The sequence below is a fragment of the Ornithodoros turicata genome, unplaced genomic scaffold (genome assembly GCF_037126465.1).
Source record: "Ornithodoros turicata isolate Travis unplaced genomic scaffold, ASM3712646v1 Chromosome12, whole genome shotgun sequence".
Taxonomy (NCBI): Eukaryota; Metazoa; Arthropoda; class Arachnida; order Ixodida; family Argasidae; genus Ornithodoros; species Ornithodoros turicata.
Genome location: NW_026999301.1, coordinates 282,985 through 305,225, shown reverse-complemented (window position 1 = coordinate 305,225; position 22,241 = coordinate 282,985). Strand labels below are relative to the sequence as shown.

Here is a 22,241-nt window from a genome sequence, read left to right as displayed (position 1 = left end):
ATAACACCTGTCAAAGGACGTACCCTGACATATAAAATGAGACGCTGCCAACGAATAGCTGTAGCTGTTTAATTTCACACGATGCTATATTCGAACTGTATCTTTGTTGCTCATTTGCACTTATTTATGGTAATTTTATAATTTTCGGATTCGTAGTTTGCGGTGAAATTGAGAAATTCGAACGTACCTGATGTCAAAATGAGACTTCCTGGACCAAATGACCTTGCCGTCGCAAAGTCATGTTGCGATGTTGGCCTCTTCAGAAAGTTATGTCCAGCCTTATGTAAGCTTATCTGTAACGCATGATGCTTCCAGTTACATGGAGTTGGTGAAATGACGTGACATATACCCCCGCTCTTTCTGAAATTTAGCTTCCCCTGCCGACAGTAAAAATCTATTCCGTACGTTTGATAATCATTTATTTGTAACCATAGTTATGACTGATCCGGAAGAAACCTCGCCAAGGTGTCCAACAAATATTTTTGGAGTTTATGCGATTCTTCCTGCAATTGTAGTTCCCTTTCACGGACTTCAAGCTCACGTTTGTGTGTATTCTCTATGGTCTGCCTCAAGGAACGCAGCTCCTGTACCAAAGGCTCCAAAGTTTTCTCGAGTCTCGCTTTCTTTTGTGGTTTCTCTAACGGGTCATCCTTCGTGTAAGAGTTGTTCGGGATGCACTCGGAGTTCTCACAGCCAACACTGTCAGTTATGGTGAGAGTTGAAGCAGCGGACGCCGCATGTTTGTCTTGCTGGTTCGTGATAACTACGTCTTCGTCGACGTCCGATGATATTGGAATTATCCACTCTTCCGTGTTGTCTTCAGTTGAGCTGTGCGGGGAGCCACTGATGACACGCAACTGTAACGCCGAAAGAGAACAGATAATCTGACCATAAGTAAATTAAGATACTTGCTCCATACTCATTCCCGTAAACTAGAACTGGCGAATTCCATTGGCAAATCGGTGTAAAAGTTTTGTTCCAGGAAAGTGCAAAGTCGCGGAGGTAAGACGCGCTGTGCTCCGTTGGGGGAGGCGGGACGAAAAGTTTGTTTCAATTGGCTACACTTTGTGACACGCACATTTGGATGTGGAAAGATGAGGGTAACGGGAGAGAACAGGTATGCGTGCGACAAATAAGGGCGGTAACGTCGGAGAAGCGGCGTCGCTATCTGCACAGCATCGTCAATCCAATCCGAAGAAAACACACTCGAATTGCAGCGTCCTGTGCAATGCGCTTTGGTAACGCAGAGACCACGTGACATTCCATTACGGACGCAAACCAACGAGATAGAGAGGGAATAGACGACATTCACCCCCTACGTCATTGATTACGCGACGACGACGCGCAAGGCATGTTGGAGGACACTATCAGCTTAATCAGCCTATCAGCAGACGCGCTTTTTCCCGCTCCTAGCTCACCACAGCAAAACACACCGTCGAACAGGTCTTCTCGTAACGTCACATGTTTGTAAACATAGGGTTGTCTATAGAATACGCAACCGCCTTGGCGAGACTCCAAACTTTGATGCCAGAAGGCGACCCTCTCATTTCTCTCTCGCATTCCTTCTGTCAAGGCAAAAACGAACGAAGAGCGTACCGAAAGACCAATGCAACGCAAACTGGGTTGAAGCGGCCGTGGGGCATGCACGCTCCAGCCAGTGCAACTTTTTCTGCACGAAGGCAATCAGCTGAATTCGCTATAAAGCTAGTTCCTTATCAGACAGCGCCAAAGACGGGATGCTGACACACGGCGTTCCAAATTCCGCTATCTTTCGGCTTCAATGATTGCTCTTGTGGTCTTCTTTGTACATCTCGCTATCACACTGTTTGGTTATGTGACTATCATAGTATCTCTTTGTAGGCTTGGGAAAAGTTGTTGCCGGCATTACGGAGCCAACAAATGCCACGGAATTTCGAAGCGAACGCGCGCAAAAACGCTCACCGCATGAGCAAACAAGGCCCATATGCAAACAAGACAAGGTGAGGTCAACATGGCGCCATCCAGGGTGGCTTCAAATATGTCTGCCGGTTTATCTCTCTATTACCCTCTCCATCTCGTCGGCGTGAACCCCTATGAGGTCAAGCACATGGACCCACGTAGGTCGTGGGGCAAAATTTGCTCTCTTAATGGACAGCAGCAACATTATTTTGATGGTGACGATTGGGGTGCTTCAAGTCAAAATGGAATTGTCGATGGAATTTGCCAAAAAGACGCCGATTTTCTGGCATTTTGTCTTATTCAACCTTTTTCCCACTACCGTGAGGTGCCGAGTGGGTCGCCACTTCGGACCGCGAAATTCTCGATCACACTCATCTCATAAGGCGTCAGCACAGCCAAAGGCTACGGACTCATGTGAAGCTCGACATGGCGTATCGCTAAGCTTGATCATGCCGCATACTAGCGAACTCACCAGATAACATCACACTTATGGGCATGGGTTATTTTGCTGATCTGTGGCCACAGGTGTGATGTTATCGGGTGAGTGCGCAAATGTGCGGCATGATCAGGTTAGCGATACGCCATGTCAACCTTCACCTGAGTTCGTAGTACGTGGCTGACATCATGTCTTATCAGATGATTGTGATCGTGAGTTTCGCGATCCGAAATGGCGAGCTGCACTCGCCACAAGAAAGAGCACAGAAACATACTTAAGGAGAACTATACACAACTTTCACGTGCCCTATCGGGAGTGTTTGCTTGTAGCCTTCTGGGTACGCCTAACACAATGACATGTTAGGCATTTGGGAGCTACAGCAGGGATCGCGCAATGATAACCACCCCTATCTGCACGGCACATTTGAAAACTCATAACTAGAGAGCGCATATTTTCATGCGAACGCATGTTTTTTCCTCGATATGTATTGGTATGTAAACGATGGAAACGAACTTTATGTCTTTGTGTGGGACCGATCAAAAACATTATATGGTGCATACATGTCTTGCACGTTGTGACCCATTTAGCAAGAAAGTGCATGACAGGCGCATATTTAGCCATATTTTCACGTGCGAGAGCTTACTTCTTTTTTTCATGAGTTGTGTGGTTGGTTTCAGGACGGCGTTCAGACGTCCTTCGCGAAAATTCTAGTCAGAATCGGAAACTTCCATGTTGTGGTGTGGTGAGGTGCAGCGCTCAGGCCGTACACTTGCTGCTCCATCCTCCACTGCTGTCATGGGTCGCATTTCCTCTGCGCCACATTTCCATCACGAAAATGGGTGGCGTTCGCACTTTATTCGCCATGATGCAGAGCCGAAGGCAAAGCCATGATGAAACAAGTCTAAGCGTGGGCAACACGAAAAACGCGAACATAGCACGTGTATGTTCGCGTGTATCATGTTGCCAATGCTCTGGCTTGCTTCGTTGTGACTTTCGTTTACCAGCTAGCTTGCCTTTTCTCAATCACGAACGCAAAGCCTTCAGCTCTATGATTTATATCTCTCTCTTCTGTGCTGAAGAGTGAAGGTGGCTTTGTTTTGCCGTGTTATTCCTAAAAAAAATGCTAACGTTTTTGAAGTAGATATTTGGTGCATTGCTTCCATACCAAGTACAATGAAAAACATGGCATATATTGAGCACTTTTACTGCATGTTTCGAAGATTTTCAGTGCGTATTTGCAGTATATATCGGGAGCTTTTGGTGCATATTTATCCGCGTTCTACTCATTACACAACTGTTATTTCGATCGCTTTCGTTCACTAGTGGCGAATTCGGATGGCTATTTCGTAGCAACACGGAAATTGCTAGGTCGCTGGATCACGTCGCTGGATCACGCCCGTGCTGGATCACGTGACCGTTGCTGCCCGAATACAACTGTCAGGAACCTAGCGGTCTTGGTCGCTTGGATCGTGGTAGGGACATCGCGGTAACTCGTCTGCTGCAATGAGGGCCCTCGTCATACTCGTGGTGTGGAAGTGATGACACCGGATATAGTTAAGCAATCCCCTGCCCGGTGGCTTCGAAGCCGGGCGGAAATAGTGCCACCTGGCAAATTCCTGGTGCTCGGAAAGTGTCACGAGAACACAGGAGATTGCTACGTTTTGAACCAAGCGAACGCAGTTGCTCGGAATCTGTCGAAAAAATCTGCCAGGAAGTGACCACGCCAATTCGTCATAAGTCTTTCATGGGTCTATCTTCCGGAGGGTCAAGGCCAGTAAAGAGTTTCAGCATCTCACTTTCCTTCTTTCTCGTTTCTTCGGTGTATATTTTTATTCTTCATCGGATTGTACGGTTCACCGCTGCATAGTTAACCAAGCTCCATGCTCCATAGCTCCATAGACAGCCAAGTGAACCCTCTTCCATACATTTTTTTACACCTTGCCTTCTCAGCAATCACCTATCACACGCTCGAGTGCCGTATTCCCTCGCTTCGATCACACTAACAAGGTAACTCGGTCCCACTGTATTACTAACGTATTCTCTAAATCATTTTTTACACCACTACCATTGAGTGAACAACCTCCCATCATCAATCGCAACCATTGACGACCATGCAGCTTTCCGTAGCTCCCTTTCTCGCTTTCTTCATCTTTAGTACCAATGTTAGTTTTGTTGTGTTGTCGGTTTGTATACTTGCTTGTATTGTTCTTATCCTGTTATTCGAATATGATGTTGTTGTTTTGATTCCTTTTTTCCTTGTGTTTTCCTTGTCAATGTCCCATGCCTTGCTGATGTTCCCAACCCCATGTAATGTCCTCCGGACCCTTGCGGTTTTATTGAAATATATAAATACAGAACAGGTGACTGACGGAACCCGCTGCATCATACGTTTACTGCACCGTATCCAGTGCACTATCATTTACATAACCAATTTGCTTTTTTAACGATAGAAAATATTAACAGGCAAACATTATTGGTCATGCGAAGAAGACTACAAAAAGTGCAGTTTTTCTTCTTTCTCTTCCTTCTTTTTCTTTTTTTTTTGTGTGGTTCATCACATCATTATGTTGCATCTAATACAAGACTGGTTCCTCGGAGCTCCGCCCGTCGGCGCAGGGCTTTCGCATGTCCTATTCACATTCGGCGCATCTGACCTCCTTCTCTCCGCCGAAGAACGTCACACCTACAAGGATCAAGTCCCTGTCAGGGTGGGTATCGATAAGCAATGACCCGTGTGGTTCACAATGCGTGATTTGTAGCTATACCGGCCATATGCGGGACTGGCAGAGGAGCGGGTGTTGAGGATGCCCTCCACACGACGCTACCTGTAGCTACATATCCGTGTCGCAGGCGTAAGTGGATCGCATTTAATATAAATGAGGAGTCATTTAAAATAACAAGGAGCGTTAACAGCATCTATCTATTTATTAATAACAAGTTTCATACAAGAAAATATAGCCATTAATTAAACAGACCCTCTTTTTTATTTTCATTTTAAAGTCCTGTCTTGTAGGGAACTTGAAATTATCTTTTGTATGTGTGCTGAGTCTTTTGTAAATTATGAGTGTCAGATGTGTGGGTTTGAACGCATGCAACGTGGCTCCCCGGGTGCTATACCCAACCTTCCCCCTTGCGGTCGTGTCCTGTATGCGTAGTGTTGCTCGTGCTTCTAGCGATTCTGAAAAGATCCCTGAAACATTTGACTTGAATGGCTCCCAAGGAGGCACTTTATCTGCCTGCTTGTGATGTCGCATCTAGTTTCTCCGCCGCGCTGGCACAGGGCGGGTCGCAGCAGTAGCCTTTCTTGGCCGTGGTTTTTAGTCAATATCACCTTTATTCTAACCAGTGCTGGGTTCATACTCCGCGTGGTAAATGTATTAGCGTCCAGGAAAGCATTACACACGTATGCTTATACAGGTTCCCAGAATCTCTTCATGGTTCTTTCAACGTGAGCCTTGATTATGTCGCAGCCAGTAGTTGGCAGAAAGTTGTGGGGAGTCAGTCGAAGCAAGTAGTGTCACTGTTTTTTTTGCAAACAAAAGAGCGGCGGTTCAAGCCCTGCCCACATAATGTGCCCAAATCTCTCGGATCGGTGAACGTGATGGACACACCATACCTGCTAGCCACTTTCTTCAACTTATACGAGCATGTGGACATGGGACACCACGCGTGTTACATCTCGCTTCATCAGTAACGTCCCGTATAGGCTTACTTCTAATTCCCTTCACTAACACTTTGCACACAGTGACTACACAAAGTTGTACACGTCTATCTCAGGGACGGTCCTATTACGGCTGCATATACGTGTCACAGTATTTGTACCAGGTCATGCTGCTGTTGGTAATATGGTGCTGCTCTATTTTACAACAATCATTACGGAACGTACTTGCGTTGTGTCCCAACTGTTGGTATCCTCCTCTTCTTCCTTTGTGACGACAGCTTCGTTTGCAGGACATCCACCCAAGAAGCGATGCATGGCTTCGAAGAACTCGCACTTTGAATTTGCCGATTCTGGCTCATCTTTAGAAAGCTTTCTGCAATTCAATGATACATGTTAATAAACCCTCTCGAGTGTGCCACACCCTTCAACGTATAGGCATGCAACGTATGAACTAGCTCTTCAAAACGGTGTCTGGAGAAGTGAGAGTACAACACAGCTTCTAGGTCAAATGGGTTGCTTTTATCCTCATCACACAGAAAGACATGATGACCATTGACATGAATGTACATTGAACACGAGCGTATAGTGCCACAAAGCATATATCTCAGCGATTATCCTAAATCTTTGTCACGTCACAAGCTTGGCGGCGCTCCGCTCATTTTCAATGGACATTTAATTCACATTGAAGGTACTGTAAAGCAGTAGACAAGCAAGATATGCTGGCGACGTGTCTTGAGACTCTGTTGCCTGTAAATCCCATATGCGGGAACATACGACCGACAACACACTCTAAATATTTTTAATTTGTCATGAAAAATCCACCGTAGTACAGCGGCGCGACGCCTGGTGTCGAACAACCCCCTTTGCAGCGGGCAACACTGTCCGGTATGTATTATGTATGCAGCATTATTTTGTCACGATTTTGTTCTTTTGGTGGCTATATTATTTCGTTTCATATTTCCGTAGGAGTACAGAAACCCATGTTTAGTGTGTTTTATGCGAAATAAAATGAACAAGAAACGCAGCGCTGTTCGACGGAAGCGCCACCTGAACCAAGTGGCGAGAAATAACAAAATGATTGACATAATGGAAAGCAATGGTTCTGAGGATGACACACACAGTGCACAAACAAATTCCTACACTGTCTAGCCTTTTAAACGACTTCCATATTTCAAATGTTCCGTATTTGTAAAACCCCAAGACTAGGGAACACGATGCGACAGACACAACATGAAGTTTGTTTATCCGCTGATGTGGCTCGTTGTGTGGATTGAAGGGGCTGATTCTGTGGTGGACTGTTAGGTTGGGCCTAGTGTTATACGCATGCAATGTAGTTGCTGCCATACTCGGCAGAGAGTACGGATCTCTTCTGAATTCTATTACAGTGTTGTCCGTAATATTTAATTTTAATTTTCTAATTAACTGCACCGCCGATTGGAATGAAATTTGCGCCGTTTTCACACTGATGCCTTGGACTATCGAACAGCCACGCTAAATGCAATTCGGCATTTGCTGCTTTACAGTACCTTTAATGCTGGCAGCGTGACAGCTAGGGTCCTCATGAGAATGGTCGATTTTATGGGAACAGTTTCCAACCTGCAATAATAAGCTGTCGAGGAGAAAATATAACTAAGGATATCTTTATATTTTGCTAAGATATACAGGGTGTTTCACTTAACAGCGACCCCATATTATTACAAAAAGTATACCTGAGACTAAAATTCTCCTGCGTCATACTTGTGAAGGTTTTTGACGGCCAAATAGGTGGTTTCCATGTGTACATCATTAATTTGTCTAATTAGCTTAATGGAACTCAAAGAATTTCCAAGGAAATGTAACGTTTTTTTTTTTTTTGCGCTAATTATAAAGACCATGGCCACAACACCCCATTTCGGTCGAGAGTACAGGATCTTTCACGATCTTTCCACAAGAATTTGACACCCGAAAGCACTAAACGCCCGAAAAACCGTCGCTCATCAAGTCGTTCTCGTTCAAGTTGCCACGCCTAAAGTATGGGTAGGAGAAAAGGACGATACAGGAAACAGCACAGAAGATCCGATGTCGTTGATTATCGGTAACTGATGGCTGCGAACAGCTAAGCTTGCGAAGACAAAATGCGTGATTAAGCACGTCTCCACCCAACCTTTTTTTTTTTTTTTTTTTTTTTTTGTCTCATGCTGTTTCCACGCACAGTGGGAGTGTCTTCGGGCCTTGCCGATGGCGCTGCCACAGATGAAATCCGAAATTGGGCTTCCAGAGATGGCTAGTTTTCGAGTGTCGATCTTTTGTGGAAAGATTGTGAAAGATCTTGTAATTGTGACTGAAATGGGGAGTTGTGTCCATAGGCTTTCTAATTAAGCGCAAAAAAAAAAAAAACGTTACCTTTCCTGAGGAATTCTTTTGTGTTCAATTAAGCTAAGTAGACAAATTAATGAAGTACACCGATGGAAACCACCTGTTTGAGCGGCAAAAACCTTCACAAGTATGACGCAGAAGGTTTCTAGTTGAACCTCTGTATGCAATAAGGGGATAAGTCGATGTATCCCCTATTTACTATTTCTGCTGCAATGACATATACATACCAGTATGTACCTGCCAAATAAAATTTAGGTCCGTATTGCTATTTATTGACCCGCTACAAGACTGTAAAAAATGAGAAATGCATGCGTGTCAATGGGACCGGCCGTCAGTTCAGGCCCCTTTTCTCGGTTTGGGATTTTTCGACTTATTCCCTCATTGTACAGAGGTTCAATTTTTATCTCAAGTATTTAATAATTAGGGATCACTCTTAAGTGAAACACCCTGTCGAAATTTCTTTCCACAATATCATTTGCATTGGCACATCCCCTACACTCTTAAAAATGTACTTCACCGCATAGCACGCTCCTGGTCAACCATCATCTCGAATGATATCGTTATCTGCCCTGATTTGTTGAAAACGAGAGGCGTACGCCTTTTTTGTGACACTTATGCTGTTCATAATTGTTACAAAAAAGGCGTACGCCTCCCGTTATCAACAAATTAGAGCAGATAACGATATCATTCGAGATCAAGGTTGGCTAGGAGCGTGCTGTGCGGTGAAGTTCATTTCTAAGAGTGTAGGGCCGCCTGTATCGGTACAGCGGCATCCATATTCAGGTGCTTGCAGAAATAGAGTCCCAAAAAATATATAGTTATCCTCTGAAGTGTCTACGACCTTTATAGCCAAGTGAATACCGTACGCCTATCTGTCAAATATGGCTTCTTAGTATGGCGTGTTTCATCCGCATAAGTGCGATGTTTGATGCAACAACGGTTTTGAATTGTATATTCAGTTTTCAAATATTATCAATTTCTATATTGTTGCCAAGAATTGCCCTCCTGTGACCAATGATTATAAAAGAGATGGAACTATGCGGTCTACGTGAATTACGCTACATTCGGCCCTTGACTTGAAAATCAAAATTGGCGAATAATTTTAAGCTAATTCTAAAAGCAGCCGATAACTCCCCCTTTTCCCCTGGAGAGTAACCCCTCTCCCCACCTGTCTTATCATGCTACGTTCCCAAACGAGCGAGTTAGAGCGAAAGTGGCAAACAACAACAAGTGGGGAAGCGATGTGAGTACGAGAACTCCCATCTCTCGGCACTGCCTTCCCAAGGGAGGATTCGCGAGAAATGGTGCAGCAGTGGAGCTTTCATTATGTCGTCCTAAACGGATGTATGTCGTCCCTCGAAATCATCTCCCATAGTACCACTCGAGGTTTTAAACTTTGTGCACAATAATAAATGTGATTATGAGAAAGAATTCCTTTGTACAGTGCATTCTATCGGGGAATGTTGAAACTGATTGAACAAAGTAATAAAGAGATGAAAGACACTCAAACTACGGTTTATCATCCAAGCTTTCATGAAGTGAACTGTTTGATGCAGGCATGTATACGATAATAAACAGTAGTTTTTGTCTTTTTAAGGAGTGCATTCACTAAGCGCGTGAAGTTGTGCACTGATTTCTGAGTTCTGCTGTAACAGCTTTTAATTCCATCTCTGTCTGTCACACTGCCCCCTGTAACCTCGCACACCACATGCGTCTTCAATGCTGTATAGCCTTCGTTTAAGCAATTTTGATCAAAATTGTGTAGCCTTTTTTTTCTCTCTCTCTCTCTCTCGTTCATCACTCACAAAGCGTCCGCCGTTTCTGTCGACAACTGCTGGGACATGGAGTCCTGTAGCGGATCCTGATGGTTTCTTTTGTTTATTAAGCCCGCCATCCTGGAAGTGAGAGCGAGTATATGAAGAGATCGCAGGAAGGATACCAGGAGACGGTGATTTCTCATTCGCGCTGCCTGTTTTTCGCGCCCTCACTCAGTCAAAATACATCAGCTAAATGTGAGTGTGATACAATCTCGCTCTCGCATACCAGAGAAGCCCAGCACCACTTCTCTGATGTCTAAACCTCGGCAATGCAATGGTTCTCCCATATTCTCCTACCAAACAACGCGGATTTGAAATGAAGAGAGCAGGCACTGTGCGATGCCTTGAACCCATAATTTAAACGGACATATTTTCGAAGCCAGTGTTGGGAGCACCATAGTCGTGTTCAACCTGATAACGGCATCTCAGACACTCAAGGAGAACTTCATAATATATTCTCACATTCAGCTATGAAAGTACGTTTTGTGAAACTGAATCATGACCCGAATAAATGATATATACACCCCTTCAAACAATATGCTATCTCCTGATAGCAAAAGAGGAGCACACAATGCCGTTCTTAGCTTCTGTTTCAGCTTTATGATCGTTGTTTTCACGAATGCACTTCCGAAATTTCCCCAGTTAAGGACACTTTATTTCTGTCACCATACACAAGAAATTGTGTGTAAAGGAACGGGAGTTACAGGTGGTTGGACAATACAGCCCGGGGTGCAATGTTTCCCCGCGTCTTCCAAAACGATTCCAGACTCAAAAACTTTCAAAGCTGGCAGATTGCACGGTGAAGAACGTGACTCTGCGACCATTTGGGGCACACACTTGGTATAGAGGGAAGTGTGTGCGTTAACTCGTAATGTGCAGCTCGCAAAGCATACGAAGCGGAGCGGTTATCTGTGTAGCGTCCTGCCTCCTTTCCGCACACTATCAATCTTCCCGAACAGCACTCTCTGGGTCTCTTAAGCAGCTCGACTCTCGCCCCCCCCCCCTCAAAATTGCTTGCTCCCTGGCCAACTCCTACCCACCAACGCTCTGTCCTCAAACTTCTTATGCCCTTCTTAGATACCATAGGATTTCGATCCTTATTGTGAGGGGGCTCATTGTTTCATTCCCCGCATCACCACCAGCAATGGGGTAGAGTATCGCCCCTGGCGGTAAAACTCCACGTTCATCATCTCAAATAAAGTTGTTGTTTTGCAGCTTTCGTATTTTTTTTCTTTTTTTCAGTCGCAGACATGTTGGTGGAGAGGTTCCTACATGCATCCTTTATCTATTTCCTTATTTTAAATATAACAGACACTACTTGAATGGGATTTAACAAACAACTGCCTGTTTACAGGGAACGCGTTGCCTGTAGCAGAATTAATGTGATATTCTTTTCCAGTCGGCCCATGACACATACTCCCCCTGTCCCCCACTCCTTCTTGCTGTACTCTCTCCATCTGTCCACATCTGCACGCCGCTCACAGTCACAGCTGCTTCGCGGCGCTAACACGGAATAAAAAAGATATTTTTCACACAGTGTGGCGGAAGAACCACCCAAATCACAAATGTATTTATCTGCTACTGTTGTGCCTGAGGCTGTCGTTTCCTTCTGTTCTACTATGCGTACTTTGCACGATGGTATGTAGTACATGCCTTCACAGGTCTCGCGCCCATTCATCAGTCTCCGAACTATACAAAAGACGCATGAAAAAGTATGAGGCGCACAGAAAAGACACATAGCGGATGAGGAAACACACAACAGACACCTCAGCGCTCAACCGGACAACTCATCGCACAACGCATAACAATCACACAACTCGGCGAGCTTTCTAAGCAAGGCAAAGGCGAGACCGTAGCCAGAGCGCATGCGCAAAGCAACGGATTCTTTCCTCCCGGCCCTCTCCGCAGACGCAAACGACATTACAACATGAGACTGTTGCGCCCTCTGTGAGGCGCGGACGGAAGCGCTTTACTGGATGCTTCAGACACTATTCCGCCGACTCCAGAATCTCCCCCCACCCCTTTATACGACTATCGCTGCAAAAGTGTTATGGGGTGGGGTGTGTGAATGCATGCTTCTCGGGTGGGATAAACACACTTTCACGAACAAAAAAACGCGACTCAAGGAATGGGCGCATGCAGGAAGGAAACACAGGAGCGGCCGTTTCGAGCAGATTTCCGTGGGACCCCTCTGGTGGTCACTCCTGTCAAAACTGCCATTACTTCCTGTCCATCACGTGATCTTCTCTAAAGTTTCGGTTTAGCAAGGCTTTGTTGCTGGCGCTGCTTTCCGTGCTTTTATGCTTGTCCAAGTCATTTACTCTTAAAATGTGAGCACCATTGCGGAAATAACGTTTTGTTATTGTGTGCTTATCGCGGTTGCCGTTCAACAGAAAACAGCTCTGTCACGGGAATAACGTTTCATTCGTAAGTACGTACTTGACCGGTTGTTTCGTACCCCTGTCTGCGAGAGAGTCATCTTGAATCGTTCGTTTGCAAGCTGGCGCTGTGCTACAGCTGCAGATTCATTTGATTTCCTCCATTGTGGTGCAAGTTTGATTACTGGCACGCTTTACCACCTCAGCAACAAACACACAAAACGTGGCCACATCCTCACATAAACGTCGCTGCCACTAATGATGTTTCTAGTCCTGCGTGCTTGTCCTGCAGACCGTGACCTGTCTTGCAGTCGAGGTGTAAACGAAGAGTAAACCAAGGTGTAAACCAAGAGAGTAAACGTCCGAATACACACAAATAAAACTGGACGCGCGGCGTTCATCACAATGCAAATATCTGAACTTCAAAACAGTCACTGCTCCCGTCGTGTACTGTGGCAGCTGGCCTGCGCATGCTCTTGAGGTCACGTGAGCGGTCACACGGTAGACAGGAGTATCCCAGCATGCAATGCGAAGGCTGGCACGCCCGTCCCAGTGTCAAAAAGTTGGAAGGGCCGCTCCTGTGTTTCCTTCCTCCCTGAATGGGCGCCGCCATTAGTGCTGCCACCCCGTGGTAGTCACAGGAACTGTGCACATGTGGACTGCCGCTTGCCGAGTTCCTCCATTTTCCCGTATGTGTGTTCATTTTGGGCCGTTCATTTTGCCCCGCCCGGGAACCGGTGTAGAAAAGATATCGCATCGGTCAGTACTCCTCACGCGAACAATTGTGCATATCGCACGCGGAAGCAAGCAATCTTCTCTTTCCTTCTTTCGAACATTGATACGCTGCTCAGATGTTTACCAAATGACTAGTTATATGGAATGTTAGGTTATCGTGAGTCATACTCATTAAAGACGGCGGCCACCAGTATTCATCCGAATGGGAAGAGCGATTTTGGCAGTCCACCCCTGTTGTGTCATCGCTGGGAACGAGGCTAAGGAGCGCGCGAATACTGGTGCTTCTGAGAGTAACGCGACAAGGTCTGTAGTTCTAGCGGTAAGGACAAGTATGTCGGATGATACGCCACCTATGCCTCTAGGGACCACCGAAAACGAGACCAGAACTCAAGTAATATCGGATATCCCTAGAAATAACGCGCACGTGCTGAAACTAGGCGCGCTGCGCTACCCAATTAGCAATAAGCAGTGCATCCACAATTTACGCATATAGAAAACCTACCCTCCGCTGCTAGCGCTAGTGTCAGGCTACACAAGAATGCGAGAACTAAACGCGAGGGTAACGAAGATATGTCCATGCAGTTCCCATTTAGTTCCCAGACGTGATCTTACGATGCGAATGGCGATGTCGAAGGGTGTCGGGAGGGAACCCGTTTTCTGTGTTCCCACGACGGAGAGCTTGCCGCGATGTCTCGCGGCTGACAAGACTTTCAGGGGATATTTTTCAGTTCGCTTTCCTCTTAGTGTGTTCTGTACATCCTATATACAGGTAGTGAGAGCGCATTTCCTCTCTTTTCGATATTTCTGCAGCTCGTCACGTTCAACTTGTAAATCCCTCAATGGTACAAACGTCAGGTAACCATATAGTAATGTGTAAACACTGCCGCGACAACGGCGAAAACCAGCAGACGAAGAACGACAAGGCGTGATTTGGACATGTCACCCTATTGACCAAGAGAACATTGGTCTCCCGAGCTCTAGCAAACGCCGTGGAAACACCAACAAGTTTGGCATATCGAACTTTTTGGTTCGGCGTCTCTCCTCTCAGAACGGCGGATACGCGCGTCTACTTCGGCCGCTTGCAAGCGACGTCGCGTAGGGCGTCATCGAGTGGGAACTGGGCATTACGTAGTAAGGAAGACGGGGGCGTCCATTGTTCGTACATTGCGCCTGAACGCTGAGAAAAATGAGTATTCACAGGGCCGCTGTCGCAATATTGATCCCGCCTTAAAGAGAATTACGAACAGAAAATTGCCAGCAAACGTGCTACGTTATCGTTCCTCCGATTGTGTAAGATTACCTTCTCGTACTTCCTTTTATACCCCTGGTACACGGGCAGTATATAACTCATTTAGCAAATGAGAAAGAGCACACCACCACCAGAACTCATTTGATGAAGGCGTCCCTTACAACATTGAAGGACTACTTAGCGAAAGAAGTTTGCGTCGCAGACTTACTGAACTGCCAACTGATTTCCTCAGCGCACACCGCTCACTGCTCAGACAAAAACGGCAGATCAATACAACTTATTTTCGTGCGGCAAATTCCGAATTGCAAAATGTGTGTATTCCCTTTAAATAGCTGAAATACCTGAGAGCAAAGTTTATAATTCGCAGCATAAGTCTCCACCGTCATGTTGGAAACGCGGTGGACACTGGAGCCCTTCGTGCGAGAGTACTTAAGTGAAATGACCCTCATTAGGCCTGATCAGGCTCTAGCGCAGACCTGCACAGTAACTTGAGTAGAGTAAGTTGCGTATATTAAACGCTTTTGCGAGCGACTTAGCAAATACTTTCAAAGCTCAGTATTTGGTAACCTAACTTAAATACTTTTTTTTTCGTAACTTCTACTCTTTGCCAGGTTACTTTGAATATTCTTCACTGTACGTGACACCAAGGACTAGCAAAAGATTGTCTTTTGTCTCGAGAACAGCAACAACTTTTTGTTGTTGTTGTCTTGGCAATGCACGCTGTGCTGTACATATGCTTTAGCGTCTGAGATTTCGGGACATCCACGTCCCTCTTGGGAAGGTGTAGCGTGTAGCGCCTACGGTTTGGGAGCATGCAAATCAGGTAATGTGTTGTCTTAAAGAGTATGCTGGCATGGGCGTACCGAAACGGGGCCAAGGGGGGACGTGCCTCCCCTGGAGCTCCAAGGTCGCTTGTGAAAAAGTGCGCTCTTTAATCATAGGTCGTCACGATTATTCTCAAATGTCATAATAGGAACCTCTAAACACCCGCACAGTCCGGAAGATTTTTCGTGGTGAGTGTGAGAGATTATAAACGCCGTTGGGATCCTTCTCTTGAGGGGCCTCTAGGCTGCCCGTGTGCCAGTGGTATTACGTATCTTTATGTACGCAATTTTCCCATCCTGTGCAAAATGCAAAACCAGTGTGCGGGAGACAGAGTGCCGTATCTCTTTTTCCCTACCTTTCAATCCGGAACATAAGCGCTGTACTTTCCGTTACGTTTATAAACGCGTAATAATAATATAATCGGGACCAGATTTGCACATAAGGTGAGACAGGTAAGAAGGTGCTGAAAAGTTCTCGGCCCGAAAAGAAAGAACGCAGCAGTAATACACCGATCTCGAAGTTCAACACACTTGGTACATCGTTCCTGAAGCGTCACTAACCCTTGAAAAAAAGAAATCGAACGTCTGCTCTCCTAAATATGCTTCGGCTGCTTCTATAACCTACGTGTCCTCGAAGAATCTGTTTCCTTTAAAACTTTTTTTTTCTGGTTTGGAACAAAAAATAAAAATACTCCGATGGCGCAATATAGGGCAGGATACAGCGGATGTTCAATGCATTCAAATGACAAGTCCTTCAGAACCTACATTGTCGTGCCTGTTTTTGTGAGCGGGTGCATCGTCCTGCAAAAGAAGAACGCCTTTCAGTAGCTTCCCGCGCAGTTTTTTCTTTGAAGGCCTCCTTTAGCCGGCACAGCAAGCTACAGTACAACGCTGCATTACTATTTCACCCTTCTGGATGTAGTCATGCAGTCATCAAAACACCTTTCCTTGGCCCAGAAACCCGTGGTCATGACCTTCCCCGCTGCATTAAGTCTTGAATTACTTCGACCTAGAAGAACCCGTAATTCCATGGACTGATGTCTTGTCTGAGGATCACAATCATTCAACCGTGTTTCGTCAGCTGTAACAAGTCGATCAAGGAAGGTGTCACTAGAATGCTCAAAATGCTGCAAAAGCAACTTGGAGGCATCCGTTCGGCGTTCTGTCTGATCGGCACTCAAACATTTCAGTACCCATTTGACTCGCACCTTACAAACCCATTACAAACCCAATGCGTTGTCTCGGCATCCCTGAGGTCTCCGCAATTGCTTTAGCCGAAATTAGCCGATCCGCGAAATAAGTCATGAACACAATAAACAATTTCGGGTGTTGACATCGTGAGGTCTCCCTGGTCTTTCGGCGTTTTCGGTGTCAAAATCCCCACACTGAAAGTTGGCACACCACTTCTTCACATTTGAGTGTGATGGGCAGTCATCACTTAGCGTTTGCATCATGCGCTCGTAGATTTCCCTCTGAGTTTTCTTCTGCATGAACAGGGACTTCATTGCAGCCCGGAGTTGAGATTTGAAAAATTTTGTGTTGCTGACTGATTAAATGAGTCACAAAAATAGAGAGCTCATCTCCCTTAAGGTTTTAACCTACTATGTGGAAAATTTCACGCTTGCAGTACACATGGTTCCGTTGACAACCCGGACATCAACACCGTGGTCAACCGGTGGGAAACATCGTACCATCACCATAACTTGACCAAGCCGGCGTGGTGCATGGCTGACCTTTCCCATTTTATATTTCCTATTCTTTTTTTTTTTTTTTTTCTGCCAATAACTCCCCCCCGCCCTCCCGGCGAACAAAAATGAACACTTTGCGTTAGAAACCTGCAATTTCTCATATTTAGAGAGTGTTAGTATATCGTACGCAAACGCGATAGCGTACGTAATGGATAGCGTTGGTGGTTCTGCGCACTGCGCGAAGCTCTCTTTCTGTTGTGGGCGTGCGCAAAACCATCAACGCCATCCCTTGCGTACGCAAAAGCGATAGCGTACGATGTACTAAAACTCTCTTTTATCTCGCTCTATGTGTCTACGATAACGCGACCGCGTTCGTATATAAAGAATGTGGGTCGGTCCAAGAACTTCTCAGCACGCCCTGCTATGTATGTATGTATGTTTCATTTCATGTAGGAATGATCAGCTCCCGTGGTGTAGTGGTTAGGGTTGCCGCTTTGCATGTCGAGACTGGGAGGTGACGGGGAGGGACCGGCTGTGCTGTCTGGAGTTATCCCTGGGTCTTCCTACATACTTTCCAGGTGAACGTCGCCACATTACCCATTGAAGTCGTCCCAGGACCCATACGAACCCCCTCTCCTTCCGCTGCCCTGACAGGGCACCCGATACTTTAGCGCAGCCCAACAGGAATCATAATTACACCATTAAATGACATAAGACTAACTTGTATATATACTCATTTAATGATTTCGTCAAGATTGTTTTATATGTAGAGAGATTTGCATATGTTCCAAACAAAAGGCTCCATGTATTGGGAAATTTGCAGTTCGACTGGGGGTTGATTATGTCCCGTTATTAGTGCGACTAAACGAAGACGTTACAGCATCCACCTTACGAAAACTGTAGTGCTCGGTAGTGGTATTCAAGGAGTGTGAGCCTGATTACACCTCTGTATATGCGTATAGTCCAAGTTTTGAGGTACGTAATAGTTGTTGAATGGGCCGGATATTTAATTCAAGGAAAGTTTCGCGGGTGATTGTCATTGTACATGTAATGAACTTGGTAAGATGTGTCTGTGTGTGTGTGTGAAACATATTCGAATTTAAGCTGTCTATTGGGGTTTACCATGCCAGCGGATCAAGGCGTAGTCCAATCAGTTTCATCGCTTCAAAGCACGTGGCCCTAAGACGTGGAATTAACGCTGCTCTCTTCGCGGCTAAAACGCCTTTCTTACCTTTTTTTTTTCTATTTAGGCTCATTTGCACAGCAAAACTTGGCAGTTGACATATCAATGTGCATTGCAGGACTATAAACAAGCAAAGCCCCCTTAAATAATGACTTCCTCCAATTCTGCTATCTTACATTTCCCAGAAAGCATCTATACTCATAAAGTTTATGAAAATATATCCGTTAATTAGCCTCCTCACTGCACAACCAACCTTATTCCTAATGGCCGCCAAATCGGGAAACGCTAAGCTATCTACTGACAAAATTGAAAGTGTCCTAATACAATTCTGTTTTGAACATGTAGTGCAGCAAAAATACACCCTGTATAATATATGTATAATAGCAGAGGATTCAAGCGAATTCCCCTTGTGAGTGGCATGCCGTCTCCATGTATTGTGCAAAAGCACCGTTACCTTGCAGATCGGGGAAATTATGGTTAAGAGTGCGGTATGTTTTTCGCTTCTAGAATTATCACTAATTGAACCCGTTGATATCAACATGTCTCGATGCAGATCATCCAAATACCGAATTTCGAATAATGTGACGTTGGCCGTGACCCTGGAAAGCGAGTATTCCTTCAAAGAATAACAGAATTAGATTATGTTCAACGCTGACATTTACATGCTGCCGCATGTTGAGCCTTCGAATGACATTCTTTTGTAATATGAAATCAAATAACTGCCTATCTCTGAGCCCAGATTCACCGTTTCAGCTGCGTTATTGACAGAAGCAACTGCATTCACAAACACAATTTTGACACGAGGCATTTCACATACCACGGAGAATCACGGTTTTGGTACGATCCCATTTCGGGGCACGAGGTCGGCCATCTCCTTTGCGATGTTAAGAGTAAGCGTCGAACCCAGGGGCAGCCGATGATTTTCGTGTGTCACCAATACGCCAAACCAAAATGTAAAAGTTCCACTACGTAAAGATTGAGACACTTTGTCACACTTGCAAGATATTCGTAATGCATATACGAGCGGTTTTTGATTAAGTACGCTCTTAAAAATGAACTTCACCACATAGCACGCTCCTAGCCAACCATCACCCGGAATGACAACGTTCTAGCCCCTGATTTGTTGAAAACGGGAGGCGGCGCCTATTATGTGCCGTGCATTATGGGCACTAAATAGGCACCGCCTCCCGTTTTCTATAATAATAATAATAATTGGGGGTTTACGTCGCGAGACAACTGAGATCATGAGCGACGCCACAGCGGTCGGTCTGTGGATTGCTTTTGCCCACCTGAGGGTTCTTTAACGTGCGATGAAAGCTCATCACACGGCACCCCGTATTTAACGTCCCTCGCGGAAGACGGCGTGTCTAAGCAACTTGTACCCTGCCACCAAGTTGCTGGCGTCCTCGGCCGGGTGCCTCCCGTTTTCAAGAAATCAGGGGCGAGAACGTTGTCATTCCGAATGATGGTTCGCTAGGAGCGTGCTATGTGGTGAAGTTCATTTCTAAGAATGTACTCTCGTACGAGGGCCGTCAGTACCCAAAGCGTTTGCAATATCACGCTGGAGATTTCTGCTACTAAGCTTAGCGATTAAATACACTCGATGAACTATTTCAATAAAGAGTAACAAAAATCATCGATTAGTTGTTTAATAGAAATAGTTCATATGTGAGCATGCGTACTCATATCACTCGAAATTTTACTGGGTCTGAGGGTTCAACCTCTCCCTGAAATCGTTGTTTTGTCAGTGCATTTGGGAGAGGGAAACGGGGGAAATCCTCCTCCCCATGTAAAGTCCCCATTGAACCCCTCCCGATGTATTTATATTCGTTCGCCACTGCTGTTCCATTATACTACTGCGTCATTTGTTGCCTGAACAGCTAGCGCACCATGTCCTGGAGCGGGCGCTGACAAAAACACACAACAGGAGATCGGCAGTGCCGTGTGTCTGCGTGGAAAACTTCATTCAGTAAGATGTGGTTGAAAATCATAAATGGCCCCCACTCTCAAATGAGGCCTTAAACTCTTAACTCATTAAAGGCATACCTTTACCCTTAAAGGTGCAGCACGCATGGGGTCGTGCAGTGGTTTCACGATGAAAGTTGTTCCCTAGTGTGAGTTCCGTGTAGATGAGATACAAAACATTTTCTTTACGAATCCTGGAGAAAAGCGAACCATGTCCGGTTTCACAGTAACGTAAGTTGTAGAGGTCAGAAAAGCTCCGCTATGCATATGACGATCATTAAGGAAAGTTTTTCAGATATTATAAAACGAACTCAGCAAGTTTCGTCACCCGCTGCCGACTCAATTTAGTTACGATAAAAAAAAATCATTTGAAATATGAAACAAAAGGCGACAGTGCCGATCGCAACAAATCATCATGAAACAGCATTTCGTGTTTTTGCTAGATTTCGTTTGGGTCCGGACTCTCGCTTTAAGCGGTCCGCAGCAGGTCAAGAAACCAACAAATATCAACATACAAGGCGGTTATAAGTGTTGTGAGAAACATAGCTGTTACAAAGGTACGTGATAAGGACGAGTGTGTGGAAATATTTGCCATAGTTTCGACGCTATGTTCTTCAGCAAGATGCCCAAACCCGAAGTCGAAATTAAAAATGAGAGGTGAGGCGCTTCACTGATATGAAGCAGATATTGGAGATATCTACCCGATTACATTCGGTAGGGACGTTGAAAGGGGCAGCTGCAATGAGTCCCCCATACTCTGCTGGTAAAAGAGAACCTGAAATGTGTTCAAGATGCCGGCGTGTGTAAAAGGTGTGTCGCTGCAAAGAGTCCAACTCGGGGGCTTGTGAAATCCTAGATTACCTTCACGGCTTACCTATACGTATGACCTAGGTTCTCGATCTTGGAATGCACTTGTTTCTTGGCCTTGCTGAAACCCATTTTGTTGAGAGCTGCCGTGATCTTTTGGTATACCGCTCCATTTCTCTTCTGCTTCCGCAGGCCGTCCAGGTTCTGTTCCCAGAGTCTCAGGAGAGCCCATATTTCCGTGGATGTCCACCTGGCACGAGGAGTTTTTTCACACATGGCGCATGTGTGCAAAGCAGTGTCGGAGAAAACACGGCGCGCAAATCTGAAAAATACAAAAGATGCAGTACCGTAGCAACGCGCATGTCGACGTTCCACCTTACAACAACGTGAGACGCACTGGACAATCAACTTACTGTGCTGAGAAGAACGCCTTGCGAGGAAAGACTTTTGTTTGTACGGGCGTTATCGATGCGACCGACCTTGAGCGCAAAAGCCATTCGGTTATGTGCCTGGGAAAGGAGCTGCGCGTTCCACTCACGAGGAAAGGCAGTCAGGACGAGCCCATTCAGCAGAGCGCAGGGGTGGACGGTTAACTGAACAAAGGCATTTTCGTCCTCTTTTGCTGTCATTTAGAGGCGCGCAATATAACAGCTGTTATGTATCCGTGCATTACAACAGCTTTGCTTCCACATCACAAGATATGAAAAACTAGGGGCGGTGGCTTCTGCTGTGAAACACAACGATAAATCTACGCCATGGTTTAATTTCGTGTTTGAGCTACATCAATATCGCGCTAGTTGAATGCATTGCAGAGAAACTCCTTGCCAATCCCATCATATTCTGTGGAGTGGTTGCAACATTTCTAGTACTTCTTTGTGTGTGTGTGTGTGTATGTGTGACCGCAAGGGAGCGTGTCATAATCACGCAAAGCACAACGGGAAGTAAAACAGTGCTTTCGGTAAAACCAACGATTACGATGCCAGAATGCGCAGGCCACAAATAGTTGGATTATCTGCCATATGGTACCTGCGTTTTATTACGACTGCAAGACTGTCATTATTTGCCTCGTTCACTTCTTCCTTTGCACGGGATATGGCACTTTCTTTGCGTCCTCTACAAGGAGGTTTCTTGCATTTTCCCTCACCTTCTTTAGGGATGACCTGAACGTTAGATGTGAAATTCAATTCAATTCATTGTATTTCACC

At 45.5% G+C, this 22,241-nt stretch overlaps 2 protein-coding genes across 4 annotated transcripts in view; one reads left to right on the top strand and one right to left on the bottom strand.

The window, feature by feature from the left end:
* LOC135371660 (uncharacterized) overlaps positions 1–22,241 on the top strand; it is a 68,884-nt gene that overhangs the window by 32,154 nt on the left and 14,489 nt on the right. The gene's annotated exons all lie outside the window — the stretch shown is intronic.
* LOC135371672 (uncharacterized) lies at positions 403–21,623 on the bottom strand. 2 transcript variants are annotated; one of them, XM_064605647.1, is made up of 5 exons: positions 21,450–21,623; positions 21,104–21,358; positions 10,196–10,285; positions 6,261–6,408; positions 403–857 (listed from the first exon to the last, which is right to left on the bottom strand). In XM_064605647.1, exons 2-5 carry the CDS (start codon positions 21,310–21,312, stop codon positions 435–437), a joined length of 870 nt encoding a protein of 289 aa, XP_064461717.1. In that variant the 5' UTR covers positions 21,313–21,358; positions 21,450–21,623; the 3' UTR covers positions 403–434. The 2 variants fall into 2 exon arrangements, with proteins under 2 accessions (XP_064461717.1, XP_064461718.1); XM_064605648.1 differs by lacking the exon at positions 10,196–10,285 and having other exon boundaries at positions 21,450–21,618.

Bases quoted from the DNA above. Each gene is read 5' to 3' on its own strand.
- LOC135371672 (XM_064605647.1), bottom strand. From the start codon at position 21,312: ATGTGTGAAAAAACTCCTCGTGCCAGGTGGACATCCACGGAAATATGG. The intron at 10,286-21,103 runs GTAAGCCGTGAA...TCTCACTTCCAG, and splicing joins AACCTAGGTCATACGTATAG to GATGGCGGGCTTAATAAACA. The intron at 858-6,260 runs GTACGTTCCGTA...TCGGCGTTACAG, and splicing joins ACAGTTGGGACACAACGCAA to TTGCGTGTCATCAGTGGCTC.